The sequence below is a fragment of the Sprattus sprattus genome, assembly GCF_963457725.1.
Source record: "Sprattus sprattus genome assembly, chromosome: 12".
NCBI classification, from domain to species: domain Eukaryota; kingdom Metazoa; phylum Chordata; class Actinopteri; order Clupeiformes; family Clupeidae; genus Sprattus; species Sprattus sprattus.
Genome location: NC_137910.1, coordinates 24,057,626 through 24,072,705, shown reverse-complemented (window position 1 = coordinate 24,072,705; position 15,080 = coordinate 24,057,626). Strand labels below are relative to the sequence as shown.

General features: G+C 47.0%; 1 protein-coding gene across 1 annotated transcript in view; it reads right to left on the bottom strand.

The window, feature by feature from the left end:
- The window catches only part of col19a1 (collagen, type XIX, alpha 1), a gene marked incomplete at its 3' end in the record, with an annotated part of 77,900 nt that overhangs the window by 19,908 nt on the left and 42,912 nt on the right, over positions 1-15,080 (bottom strand). The window contains exons 19-20 of the mRNA XM_080849155.1: positions 5,693-5,737; positions 3,380-3,415 (exon numbers count right to left, since the gene is read on the bottom strand). Coding sequence (XP_080705281.1) covers positions 3,380-3,415; positions 5,693-5,737 — 81 coding nt within the window. The remainder of the gene's footprint in view (positions 1-3,379; positions 3,416-5,692; positions 5,738-15,080) is intronic.

Genomic DNA, 15,080 nt, shown 5'->3' with positions numbered 1-15,080 from the left:
GTGTTAATTATGCCTCTGCTGGGATCCTTTGTTGCGTGCTGGCAATAAAACATTGACTCTGCTGTTTAAATGTCAGCAACATTTATCAGAGCTGAGGTCAATTACAGCACACTTCTCTCCACTCTCCTCATGTTAGATTCAGATATAAAAGATGTCTTTCAGGGACATGAGGGACAAGACTTACAGCCACACCACCACAATCAGCAAAGAGACCTTCACCAGTGAAACTGACATCCACTCACCTTGAGTTTGGTGGAAAATGACAAAGTGAGAATAATAATCTCAAAGCAGGATCTGAAGAGAACCCTCCCTAACCTCTTGATGTTCATAATGGCACACTTGGGTTAAAAGTTTTATAAGTCTAGGGATGTCATGACATGTAATTATATTGATATAAAAGCCAACAGGCATGGCTTGCGCAGCAGTGGGAGATGGCTTGACTATGACCAGAGTGTGTACTAAGCCATGAGACAAATCTTGACTATGACCAGAGTGTGTACTAAGCCATGAGACAAATCTTGACTATGACCAGAGTGTATACTAAGCAACTAGAGAAGTCTTAACTATGACCAGAGTGTATACTAAGTTCTGAGAGAAACCTTAACTATGACCAGAGTCAGGGACGGACTGGCCGTCGGGCATACCGGGCGTTTGCCCGGTGGGCCGAGGTGCAATATGGGCCGATAGTCCCGAATTTTTATTTTTTATTTTTTTCCCCATATAATGGTATGACCGGCTGGCCCACGAAAGTAGTTCATCAGCGGCCCTACTGACACTGGGCTGGGCCAATCACATCCCCTGGGCTGACCCAACACAAACCCCTTTCGATTTGGACCTGCCTACATAATGCATTAGGACAAACTCAGCGTGGCCCATGGCCTTGACATGCTTGACACGCGCACGCTAGTCTGCGGCCCATTGGCTGTCTTCTTGAGTGACTAGGGGCTCGTCCAATCATATCAGCAAACACCTTCTACCTTTAGCTAAATGTTTGCCACGGCAGGGCAATCATCAGCTCCCGTGGATGACAGTGCGGGTGGCTACAGCCAGGGAGATACGATACAACGACCTACGGTAAGCTTACTGATCATGAATTAAAACGTCTCTAAAATATGTTTGACTTAGGACCTATGTTCTATGGCCAAGTTCGTTTGCATTGTAAATACAAGACAAGTCTGTAGCTGTTGCTAGCCCTCAGCCTACTGTACTCTGAAACAGCCAGCCGTTAGCCTACACTCTATGTTGTGTGTTTGAGTGGTGCGTGGTGCCATGTCAATTGTTCCGAAAGCCCAGTATTCCCAAACCCTGGTATTCCGAAAATATGAAAATATTTGTCCAGATACCGAATTATGATAGCCCGTTATACGCTCCAGTTCCCCCCCCCCCCCCAAGTTCAGGGGCGTAGTTCAAACGTTAATGCCACCTCATCAAGCGCGTTTCCTACAGGAGGAAATAGACTCCCTTCTAGAAAAGGGAGCAATACAGCCTGTCCTCTCGGAGACGAGAACAGGGGGTTCTTCAGTCGCTATTTTCATGGAAAATATCGACCGATCTTATACCTCCGTATTCTGAACAAAGCTTTAAAGTGTATGATGTATATTGTATTGCATTTAGATTAATTAAGACCACCACCTTAACACACAAACTCTTGTTGAACTCATAAAGTAGTAGGTTCAGTGACGTGCGGTGAGACAGCTGTCTTCTGGAGCTTCTGCGAGCCCGTGAATCAATGTTTCGTTGGAATCATGATGTAACGTTGTTGTAGCGGGAATACAGCAATGCTATTTTCTAATTGGCAGGTCATATGTATGATTCTAGACTTCGCTAAGCACTGAAGCAACTGAAACGGTGAATTTTGATCACATTCAGCTAAGTTAACAGGTAAAATGGGAGAAAAATAGGGCGTCTTTAGGCCGTCCTGCCTAAAAGTAGGGCGTCCCGTTTCTTCTTATTTTTTAATAGACTATAGGGCAGACGCCCTGCTAGCTATAAGCCTGGTTGGTGTAGACATTCGAGAGACCAAAAAGACTGAAAAGGTGTGTTATCGAATTTAGTGGGCCGGTCTGGTTCAAAATGCCCGGGCTGATTTTTTTGTCCCAGTCCGCCCCTGACCAGTGTAGAGTGTATACTAAGCAATTTTAAGAAATGCGGCCTGTCTACAGAGTATCCTTCTAGTCATTAGGCTACAAACCACATCTACAACCTATACGTATATTATGTGTGTGTGTGTGAGACAGAGAGAGAGAGAGTGTGTGTGTGTGTGTGTGTGTGTGTGTACGTGTGTACGTGTGTACGTGTGTACGTGTGTGTGTGTGTGTGTACGTGTGTGTGTGTGTGTGTGTGTGTGAGTGTGTGTGCGTGTGTGTGCACGCGCAAGTGCATATTATTTCATGCCTCTGGTGAGCTACAACACCCCAGGGTTTCATGAAAATTATTGCAGACCTTTTGCAAAAGCACTGTACCTAATTACCATCTGCCAGCTCGGAGATGCCTGATTCAGACTGCAGGGGAGTATATAGGTGTTTGTGTCTGTGCAAGTGTGTGTGTGTGTGTGTGTGTGTGTGTGTGTGTGTGTGTGTGTGTGTGTGTGTGTGTGTGTGTGTGTGTGCTTGTGTGTCTGTGTATGTGTTCTTGTTAATTCAACTGTGTGTATTTTTGTTTGTGTGTTCATGAGAAACTGTGTGTGTGTTATGTTTGTGTGTTTGTCTGTGTGTGTGTGTGTGTGTGTGTGTGTGTGTGTGTGTGTGTAAGTGTGTGTGCTTGTGTGTCTGTGTATGTGTTCTTGCTAATTCATCTGTGTGTATCTTTGTTTGTGTGTTCGCGAGAAAATGTGTGTGTGTGTTATGTTTGTGTCTTTGTGTGTGTGTGTGTGTGTGTGTGTGTGTGTCCATGTGCATCTGCGTAGGTGGCCTCAAAAACGCTTAATATTCCAAGCAGATCAGCACTGCTTGACTGAGGGGAGCCAATAGGAAGGAGACAGGGAGCGTCCTTCCCTCCCCCTCCCCAGGAGGGACACACAAGGGCAGTGAGAGTGGGGCCGCCACCGCCCCTGATGGCAGACCCCGCTACTCTGGAATACCTCTAAAAACATTTTTCCTGTAGGTCACCATCAGACGGGGCAAAGTGAGCGTGCCCGGACATTTTCAGCCCCTTCCCATTCTTTTTCATCTTTTTGATTTGTGTAATCTAACTCAACGAGCTTGACCGGGTGGACAGCGCCAGCCTAATAAAGACCAATTTACCTGAGGGGAGGCCTGTCACATCATATATTCATAAAAAGGAGCCATTTCAATGTGGCGCACCCGACAGGGTCATTAATGTCAAGTGAAATGATTCATTATAGATGAAAAGAATATGCTGATGAGACCACAGCTCCTACCTTGGTGCCTGCCCCTTCACCGGACCCTGAGGGACCCTGTAGGTGACACGCACACACACACACACACACACACACACACACACACACACACACACACACACACACACACACACACACACACACACACACACACACACACAGATTAGTGGCAGGAGATCAGAGATGTTTTCTTACAACAATTAGAAAAGCTCAGACACATCACAAAAGCCTGCGTGACTCTCAACAACGCTTTTTAAAACTGAACGTCAACAAGACATAATGAGATAAATCTGTTACAACTGTCAGTGCAAAAAAAATAAATAAAAAACACAAGCAAAGGGAAGGGAGAGTCAGTGTTGAATGTTTAGTGGCTGTCCATCAACTATCCGCATCTGTGGGCATTCAATAATGAACTGTGAGACTGCTTTATACATGCTTCTAATAATTCCCAGGTCAGGGGTTCATCCCCCCTGAAACGGATAATGAAATACATTCATGAATCTATGCAGAGGGCTCCCCTGGGCGAGAGGTAAAAGGGAAATGCATTGGTAGCTGGGCTACTGCTAGTGCTGTACGGCCAAACGGAGAGGATCTACCGCAAGCATCAGCACCTGTGAGATAGGTCAACTGGCCTATCGGCTGAGGTAAATATCTGGCCAGAAAGGCCATGGTAAACAGTACAGCACTGAGCCCCCCCGGGGTTGTTTTTTTGGGGGGAGGGGGGCGTGGAGTGAGTGTGTTGGGGGGGTTGCAGTGGAGAACAGAATAGACTGGGGGCCCTGCCGTGCCTTGACTCCCGGCACGAATTTCAGTGCGGATAAAACAGACAGGTGACTCATGAAATGCCAGCGTCCGCCGTGCCTGGCACATGCCACGGGTATTATCAGGACACTGCCATTTACAAATGTCACCCTCCTCCTACTCGCTCCTCTTCTCATGCCCGCACTCCCTCCCTCCCTCCCTCCGTCCCTCCACATCACCCTCTTGGTGTCCTACGACGTTTTGAGTTATTAAGGCAGCAGACAGCAGCCCGAGTCATGTGGGAGAAGCCTAATGGTCAGTTCCTGGACTGCGACTCGGATAATTGGAGCCTACCGAGGCTGGCGACCGCGCTTGATGAATCATTAAAAAAAAAAAAACGAGAAAGACAAAGAGAGAGATAGAGAGAGAGAAAGAGAGAGAGATAGAAAGAGAGAGAGCGAGAGAGAAAGAGAGAAGAGAATATTTCTCATTAACAAAAAAATGTAAAAGCCAGGCAGTGAAGCATGAGGATAACTGTAAATCTTGTAGAGTCTGAAGGTTTAGGACACGACTGTGTTAATTTGGATCAATAAACACGTATGAGCCACGTTCCAGGTGATGTACGTGTGCGCTCGCATGTGTGTGTGTGTGTGCGTGTGTGTGTGGCTGGGTAGGTGTGAGTGTGGAGGCTGAGGGGATTAGGTGTTTGATCTCTGGATCGTCAGGACGGGGGTGAAATGGGCTCTGCACGACTCCACCGCGGGGGTGTGTGTGTGTGGGGCGGGGGGGGGTGGGTTGACGCTTGACGCATTTGTCTTATTGATTATTGGAGGCCTCCCGACGTGCCGACCATATTTCAAAAAGTAAACTAGGCCTTTTGGGCGGATTCATAATACCCATCAATAACCTCTGTGCATGACAGTGCTCTTAATATGCCCCCCCGAGTATCACACACACAAAAAGTAATTTAATTGTGTGCCACGCAACAGTTGATGGATGAACCAGGGAGATCGATCTGCAACCACTAATTCCCCAAACAGACGCTTAACGCGCGACAGCAGCCCAATCACTGACAGGGAATATCTGCACTGCGATAGGGCCTGTAATGAAACAGCACTGCGAGGGTTGACACAGCTTATTACGAGCAGGTTTATCATTAGCGGTGGCGTGCGCTACCTGCCATGGCTGGGCCGTCAGTGTCGTGGGGTGCGTTCCTTATGTGTGCTTGCTGTAATCCCATAACCTTCCTCCCTCGGCTTGAGGCAGATGAAGGCAGGCCCGTGTGGAGAGAAACCCACACCAGGCACGAACTATACAGTTCTGGTTTTAAATATCCAGCAGCAGGTGAATCTATGTGTTTGTTTTAAAATAGCTGGCTTGCAGGGAGAAGCCTGCTGGGAGTTGATGGATTGGAGCTACGCAGGAGAAAGGGAGTTGTGGGAAGACCACTGCGGGAGGACGGGGGGGAGGAGGAGCAGGTAGAGTCTGACTGGAACACGGCACAGAGAAGCTGCAGAGGAGCTGTCAGTGAAACACATTGGGGGAGGGTTACGGGGGGGGGGGGGGGGGGTAATCAGAGAATTTCATACTTACAGGTGGCCCTGGCTTCCCAGGATCTCCAGGTTTTCCTCGACGGCCCTGCAAGAGAGAGAGAGAGCGATATAATAAAATACATAGAATGATTTAGGTAACCGATTGCACATATTCGTAGATAGATAGGAAGAGAGAGAGATAGAGAGAGAGAGAGAGTAAGATAAAGAGAGAGACACATTGAAATACATGGAATGATTCAGGTAGACAGATAATAGATAGACAGGTAGATAGATATTGTAGTAAATTTCAGCATACATCTTTATATTAATGTGATTTCCTTCGAGAAAACAACTGTGTGTGGCAATGGAGATTTCTACCTCATCATGCACTTGTTGTTCTCACACTGAGTTGAGTTAATGGTTAAAGAGGTCATAAGGTCATGCTAAGGAGCCTCTTCGACAGGTTTCTGAACTTAAGGAAAGAACTGGAGCCTGACAATCTTTGTATGGTCTGTGTTAGTCGCGAGTTGCCTTGTAAGACTAGAAACTTCTGTCATAATCCAAGGTTGTGTGGGTCTGTGCCCTAACATGATTTTTTTTTTTTTTTATTTAGCTATGTGCATCTGTTTCTTTATCTGATTTACGCCTTTTGTTGTAGTATAATAGTGTGGACATCCAAGCACAGCCTTCGGGAGGGATCTTGGCAAGAGACTGAACAACACCTCTACTCCTGACTGTCTGATTTCCGACACAGTTCTATCTAATTCGTAACTTCATCAATTCTGGATGCTGAAATCCTGATCCAACAACACCTGGGAGTTACGTCTTCTCAGACAGTTTACATTCATTTTCAGGTTGCTCAGTTAAGAAACACAATCCAATACAAAAGAATTCCGGGGGAAAACCATCAGATTTCACCAAAATCGAACAATACATAGATAAGATAAAGGGAGAGACACATTGAAATACATGGATGTATTATGGTTAATACATAGAAATATAGACACAAATGTTGACATATCTCTAGCCAGGTGGAGAGATAGAGAGACAGGGAGACAACAAAACGACCACAAAGAAAAAGAGATCAAGGATTAGACCCTGACAAAGATGAAGAAAGCGAAGGACAGTGGACAGACACACACTGACAATGAGAGAGAGAAAGAGAGAGAGGGAAAGAGAGAGAGAGAAAGAGAGAGAGAAAGTGAGAAACAGCAACAGGTCCAGCACCGGATCTGACTGCTAGGCTTTGATGCTGCTAGCAATTAGGGGCCATGCAGCTCCTCTTGTCGCATTGGTTAATTTGCTTTTAATTAACAGTGAGAAAACAGCTTAATTGCCCTGCCCTGTGTGGTGCACCACTCCTTTCTTACCCCTCTGGTTTATCGCCTCCCACCCAGCTGCGTCTGTCCCTGGCCACATCAATCAAGCCCGCGACGCTGTGACAAACAACCCCAGGCCAGCGGCACACAAGCGCGCGCACACAGCAAATAGGCAGATAGAGCAGGTCATTCATAACCGTAATCACAGTCATTAAAGCTGTGTCTGTACAGTATGTCGTCGAAGACTGACGTGCCATTTACACATGATAACAACTTCCATTATTTATGTGTTTTTTTCATCGTGCCTATTTAAAATGCAGATATCCGTGTGAGATAAGACCCGTCACATGACACCGACGAGCCTTATAGACAGCTTTTGGAGACAGCAGTGGCTGTGAGGGTGTGGGGGAGGGGGAGCTGCCCCGAAGGAGGGCTTTCAACGGCACCCATTCATTCTCAAATTATAGCGAATGCCCCACTCAAACAAAACAGAGCACAGAATTCCAACAATGAGTGCCGGGACACTTTCAAGTGTTTCATTCAGCATACTGACGGCATCAGATGAGCCCAAGCCATAACAACGGCCTTGTCTTGTGTGCCGAGGCAGTGTTTGCAGATATCGATGGTCGGGTTTTGGGGGGGGGGGGGGGGGGGAGGGATTGGCGGGGGCTGCATGCTGGCGGATGAAAAAGACTGGCAGCGGCTCAGATAAAGGCAGCCGGCTCCCTGCATGTCCTTTGACATCACATTTCCATAGGCTTTGATTTCGTGGGGGTTTGGCTGGGTTGCCACGTTTCTCAGAGAAGGAGAAGAACTGCTTCTGGAGAGAACAGTGCCACTTTTAATTACGCCACTGTATGTGTGTGTTTGTGTGTATACGAGATGGAGAAAGAGAGAGAGAGAGAGAAAGGGGGAGGAAGAGAGAGAGAGCGAGAGAGAGAGCATGTATGTTTTTGAGCACATCTGTTGTATAACTGTGCTTATGTAATACTAGCAATGAGTTTAAACATGTGTGTGTTTGCCCTTGAAGGTTTGATACATACATAGGCCAACGTGGGTAGTAGCTCATGAGATGCAGGTTTTGTGTGTGTGTGGTCTGTTGTGCACTTGTGTGCATCCTTGTGAGGTTGTGGCTGTCTGTGTGTGTGTGTGTGTGTGTGTGTGTGTGCGTGTGTTTGTGTGTGTGTGTGTGTGTGTGTGTTTGTGTGTGTGTGCGTGTGTGAGTGTGAGTGCGTGTTTGTGTGTGTGTGTGTGTGTGTGTGTGTGTGTGTGTGTGCGTGCATGTGTGTGCGTTAATATGTGCGTGTGCACATGTGTGCCTGTGTGAGTACGAGCCGAGGGAAGTTGTTCAAACTATCAAACGAGGAAGTGAAGTAAACATCGCCCTTAATGATGAGAGAATGGTTTGGGGTGTGTCTCGACAGTGGGATTAACCCGCTCCCTGAGTCAGATCAGATGCCGTTTGAAGTTCCTTTCTTTTCACGCTGTTCCTCCTTATGAGCATTCCTCTGTTGACAAAACAATAGACACGGTCTCAGCCTGAAAACCATGGCGGTGTGAATGGAGTGTCGGAGAGGCTTTCAGCAGCATATGATATAAAAATAAAAAAAATAAAAAATGCTTCAGAGCTCTTTCTTTTCTCTCTCCCCCGTCACCAGTGCGAGCATGAGCCTGATGAGGCACGACTCAATTACCATAGAAACAGCCTCTCTCCTCAAAAATCGACCACCTTTGATGATTTTGAACAACTAGATTCTATCACTCATTCTATCAGTGAGAGAGACAGAGAGAGGGAAAGAGCCAGAGAGGGAAAGAGAGAGAGAGAGAGAGAGAGAGAGAGAGAGAGCCATGAAAGAGGGAGCCATACAGGATAAATAACTATGGAGCATCCTCCAGTTGCATCTTTTCACTTAATCAAAGCTTGGTTGCAAAAGAGGGTGATTAGACTGCACCTTGCTCTGAGCGGGCACTGCGTCATCAAGAGCCATCTTGTTTGTTCCGGCTTTAGCCTCTGCCCCGGCCCTTTACTCCCCCAATCCAAAGCAGACCGCGGCCAGATAAGTCATTTTCACCCATGAATATTTCATACCATATTATTCCAAACAAGCCATGAATTATGCATTCTTGAATTATCTACCCTTTTTTCTGCCCTTAAAACACCTTGTGACCCTCACTGCACAATCTTCTCTATGGGTCTGTCTATATCTTTTCCATCCCATTCTATTCTGGGCTATTCTTTTCTATTGATTTGTTTGTAATGGTGTTGAAGCCATTAGAAAAAGAAAAAGGAGTAAATACCCGCTGTCAAAGTTATGCGCTTGGTTATTTCCACTCGAACAGTCGCACACTGTCATTACGCATTTCTCTTCTGATTTCTAAAACATATACATTATGTGGAGGGCAAATATTCCTTGGTGAGATAATAACAGTGCACAGTTAGTCTTATAGAATGGACGAAAAACCAATAGGCACATTAGTCTAAAAATGGAGAGTAATTATAACAGAAATATCCGTCAAAAGACCTCAGTGAGAAAACAGGCTGTCTCTGTGACTTCTTAATTATGGTTAAACTGTGCCTTAATCAGACTTTTTGTGGTGTGTCGACCTCGCCGCGACACATGAAACCCTCGGCACAGAAGATGTGGGCAACAGACTTCGGGAGTACTTGCCAATGTTTTGCATAGTTCTTACAGTAATGAGACAACTGGGTTCAAAACAAGTCTCTGGATGCTTGGCAATGTTCGACACGACTAAGGAAAGAAGAGCTTGAGACAAACAATGGAGAAGTCTGTCATATACTATGAAAGCTGTGGTTCATGCTTTAAAAGCAGTATTGGCTGGTAGTCAGATATATTATTAAGAAATACAGTACGTTTCTTTTAATTGTTAATATTATTATATACTGTATATTATTATTATATTATTATTACAAATACGTAAAAGCTGATCGATCAGATTAGACTGAAGGAGTGCATTTGCTGTGTGAAGGTGTTCCATGTTCCAGAGTGTCTGGGCTGTTGAGGGCAGATCTATTTGTCATGCCACCATGTGAGAATGAGTAATCCACTTGGTAGATATGGAGCATCTATGTATCTGATATAGCTGTTTCCTTTGACACACGATTGTTTTTCCTGCTTTTCGCCCAGACACTATCACCCTTAACTGCCATGCTTAGACCACCAAAGTCTGTCATAATACTACACATAAAAAAGTATGAGCATAGCATAGTTTGACAGTAAGGTTATCTCACAAACAAATACATTGTCTCCAGTAATATAGTGAGCAGACGTCATCATGTGGTATTTCCAGGCGCCTGCCACTGCTAATGGAATTACGCAGTACTCAACCCCCACTAAGAGCCTGGCGTGTGCACACTCACAGCACTAACAGTACGGGCAGCGTTTCTCTCTCGGCTAAAAAAGAGATAACAGCTTGATGGTGCGAGGAAAACACACACATTTGTAGATTTTTGCTGCACTTTCCCCGTCAACAACTTAAGAGCTCTACCAGTGCTCTCCGCACCCCCGCTACCCCACTCGCAGGAGCACCGCGGCCAATCTCGGTTGCTATGCAACGCTGGGTGTCCTATAAATTTGACAACATCCGTGCTCTTGATTATTATTTGAGCGCTGCGGTGGGAAGCCTTCCTTCAGGTCATTGCAGCAGATCAGAGTGAGGCTGCAGCTGGGGAGGGCTCACTCTGTGTGTGTGTTTGTGTGTGTGTGTGTGTGTGTGTGTGTGTGTGTGTGTGTGTGTGTGTGTGTGTGTGCGTGTGTGTGTGTGTGTGACTGTGTGTGTGTGTGTGTGTGTGTGTGTGTGTAGGGTAGCATAGAAAGCTGGGGAAGGCTCACTCTGTGTGTGTGTGTGTGTATGTGTGTGTGTGTGTGTGTGTGTGTGTGTGTGTGTGTGTTAGTATGTGACTGTGTGTGTGCACAGTGTGTGAGTTTTTGCGCGTACATCTGTGGGTAGATGTTTGCGCAGGTGGGGTGTGTGAGTGTGTGTCTGAGTCTGTCTGTGTGTGTCTGTGTATGTGTGTGCGGTTTTGCGTGTCATCGTGCTTTTGCTTTGTTGTGTGTGTGTTTGATGGTATGTGTGTGCACAGTGCATGTTTGTGTGAGCTTGCTGGTACATACACTCGTGTGAGTATAGTGTGTGGGTGCCCATCTAAGGAGGAAATGATGCAAGATCACTGCAGAGGAGCTGTCGGGAGTTGGGAGGAAAGGAGGAAAGAGCTGGTTGGAGCCGGCCTCTACAGCAGAGGCATGGAGGCATGGAGGCATGGAGGCAGCAGGCATCAGGCAGCGGCTCAGCCCTTCAGCACATTAACACTTTATCCTGCCAGTGCACTAATAGTGCCAATTCAGGCAAACTCGATACCCTGGGGAAGGAAGTGAACGCAGCCAGTCCCATGGCTCTTAAAATCGGAGATGTCCTACAGCGCTGGTTGCCAACCTCTCTAGCCCCCAGCACCCCGCCACCATACCCCGCTCTGATCCAATCAAGTCTCTTGTCTGCAGGCCTGTGGACACACACCCACACATACATTCACACACACACACACACACACACACACACACACACCCTACCCCCCACCCTAGTATGTGTGTGTGGCGTAAGCTGAGACAGGTTGGCACGCTGGCCATCGGAACGAGAGAAGTGTTCCCATGTCGCATCCTTCCGCCAGAGTCCAAAGAGCAAATAAACACGACGGATCCCACAGACTGCACCTTGTGAGCCCCGGCCATAATCCTGCACACAAATGTCAACAGTTCCACTCAAGACTGGTGGAGGGGGGGTCAGAGGAGTCCGAGCTGGTTCAAATGGGGAGAGTGGAGGGACTGGTGGCAGGGGGGTGGACATGGGGGATGAGGTGAGGCTGAGTGGGCCAGCAGGGTTGCAGTGGGGGGGCGAAGGCGAATGCGAAGGGGAGGGGAGGGGAGGGGAGGATGGAGGCTGCTTTGGTGACATTAGAGGAGATAGAGCATTTCAAAAGCTCCAGTAATCCTCCAGACGCACACTTCCCCTGTCAGGCAGGGTCAGACGATAAGCCATAGGAGCTGTGTGTAATGTGCGCCATTAAAACCCATCTCATCACCCACAGAGGGGCAGGCATGTGCACACTGGCATGTAACAGCTCCCTGTCCCAACCCAGAAGTCATAAACACACAAACACACACACATACATACTGAGAGAAACAGACACATACCTGTATTTCTCACTTATTTACGCAGATACATAGAGAAATACATGCGTTAACACACACACTTGCACACACACACACACACACACACACACACACACACACACACACACACAAACACACACACACACACACACACACACACACACACACACACACACACACACACACACACACACAATAAAGTCTCTGTTTTATTTTGTTTGTTGTATTCTTGAGTGCTTTATCTAAATTAAGCATTTTGCGTGAGGAATGTAACCGGCCTACACAGCTTGAAAAACAGCATAAATCTCTCCACTAATCTGGTCAGTATTTATCTGATGTTTAACATAATTAGCTTGTAATTACCAACCCTGAAGTATCCTCTTTAATATCACCGCCATCATTTATCTTACGCCACTCCATAAACGCCTGATCGAACTCCGTAAAGCTCTGTAAAGCACACAGAACAGCTTTAGGAATCTGCCAAGTGCTACTCCTTCAGGGTCAGATCGTTGATTTCAACAGCGTTTGAACAACGTTTTCTCGTTCCTTCGAAACTGCAGCCCATGGGCCCCATTTGAAAGATGGACAGCTCTCCAATCTCACCACGGAACCCAGAACCAGGGGGGTCTTGAGTCAAAAACACAGCTATCTTATCCCCCTGCACACATAATGACAGTTACGCCCCCTCACTGAGCTTTGGACCTGAGTCCAATGAGATGTTCAGAATGAAGCACCGATCTTCTGTATGTTTTTTTTCTTTTTTTTCTTTTTTTTACATCAGCAGCAGAAAAGCAACACAAAAAAACCCTGCCCTCGCTAAATTGCCCGATGACACTGACAGCATGAGCAGGACAGAAAATTGCCAGAAGATTGTCCTTCCTCACTGTTAGGGCTCTGAGATTTTAGCAGACGGGAGAGCGAGCGACAGGCTCGGCAGGGAAAATAAGAACAGCAGGAGCATTTGAAGAGTGGCCACACCGGCAGACTCCAGCCAAAAGTGCCAGAGAAACTGGAGGAGATGGAGATGGAAAAAAGCTGAATAGCATCAGCAGCCAGACGCCCCCTCTGCCACAAACTCCACCATTACCCCAGCCAATCCTCACACCAATGAGAGAAGTCATTCACAAGTCATTTGCCACTTGGAACAAAACAAAAGCTTAATTTTATTCCACAGAATTGGGACAGTCTTGAGGACAAAACACACCGCAGAGTCGCCAGGAGAAACCACACTGGGCCCTTCGACACGCTGCATATGAAGCAGCACTGACACTCCCGTAGGAAACACCAGCTGACACATCCAGAGCTACGAGAGCCACGAGACACAGAAGACAAGTCATAGGAACACAGTGATGCCTTTTGAAACCAGTGCGCTCATGACACACTGCTTCTCTCCCACCTCTCTTTGATGTAAGCATAAGAACGACACAGAAGCGTCCGCTCTGCATCTTCACACCCTATATCTATTCCCTGGCGCCTCTCGCCTGTGTGTGGCCTTTCAGTGACAACAGAGGGAAGACATCAGCGCAGAGAGGCAACATATAGAAAAACAGACGCCTTGGATCTTCTCGTCCGAGAATCCATTTGTTGAGACGCTTACCTTTCCTATCAGGGCAGTCATTATTCCCTGACTCCGGCAATTACCCTAACTGTCTACCGGCAGCATGCAAACATTGCTAATTAATTGCAATAATTAAGATTAATTCCGAAATGTCATCCCTTCTCCCCCGTGCAGATGTTTCTGCATCCTTCACACATAACTTTTTTGCTTGGCACGCAGCAAAACTTTCTGAGGGGAGCACTCGAGGGAGGCATCTAAAATGTTCCACACTGCTCCAGCGGGTTTACCCAACCACAACTTACAGTCTCCCAACCTGCAAACAGAATTCACATTTCTTTGACAATGTGGCACTTCGGTTATTCAGAAATAAACTGAAAAATAGAACGAAAAAAGCACAGTAGAGCAACACCCTGCTTGATTCACCAAACAATTCTGACTTAGGCCATTAGACCCACTCTTTGTGAAGCATTTAAAAGAGCAGAAAAGGACTAATGGATCTAAAAACGAAGTTAACGCGAGGTGACTCATCTCTCATTTTCTATTTTCCTCACCATTTACTCATTTCCAGAAAAAGAACAATAGATTAAGTGAAAAAAAGAGTGAAAAAAAACCTTCAGCTATCATCTTTAAATGCCAGCAGACTTGGTACTTATCAACATTCCTGCAAGCAGAGAGGAGGAGAGCCAAGGTGAGGCAGAGCAGATCAGTTGTACCTGGGCGCCATTGATTTTTCACATCTCTTTGAGAAATCACAGCAGGCTGCAGGTCATGCTTAATAGATCACATTTTGAAAAGGGTGGTTGGCAATGGGGTGGATGGGGTCGGTGGAGGAGGCTGCCGGTCGCAGTGCTGGGTGGATGGTGGTGGTGGGGCGAGAAGCAATCCACCATTCCTGCCTGCCTTTGCGCTGGATGCCACATTGCCTCTCCGCACTCAACACCCCCCATCCTACACCCCCGTGAAAATGCCAAACCTCGGAGCTCGCAGCGAGCCCTGCTACTTGGAGAAGCCTCAATAAAACAGGATTTGTTCCAGTTGTTTACCAGGGGAGGGTGGTGGTGATGGTGGTGGTGGTGGTGGTGGTGGGGGGTTGAAGAGCAGCGGCCGGGGCAGGCAGAAAACCGCTAAAGCCGACAGCTGCCTGGCAGGCTCTCAAAACACAGCTTAGCTTCTTCTCTCTCTCCTCGTGCCCCGGGTGTCACACTAGGCACTCACCGACTCTTCAACGCCCCGAAGAAAGAAAAAATTCTGATTATTCAGACTGACTGGCACTCAGGAGCACGTAGATGCAACCAAAATGGCCGATGCTTAACCTTTCCACAAAGCCTTTTATTCACTGCCCCAATCTCAATCATCGCCGGCTCTGAACAAGAGATTTACCGGGGG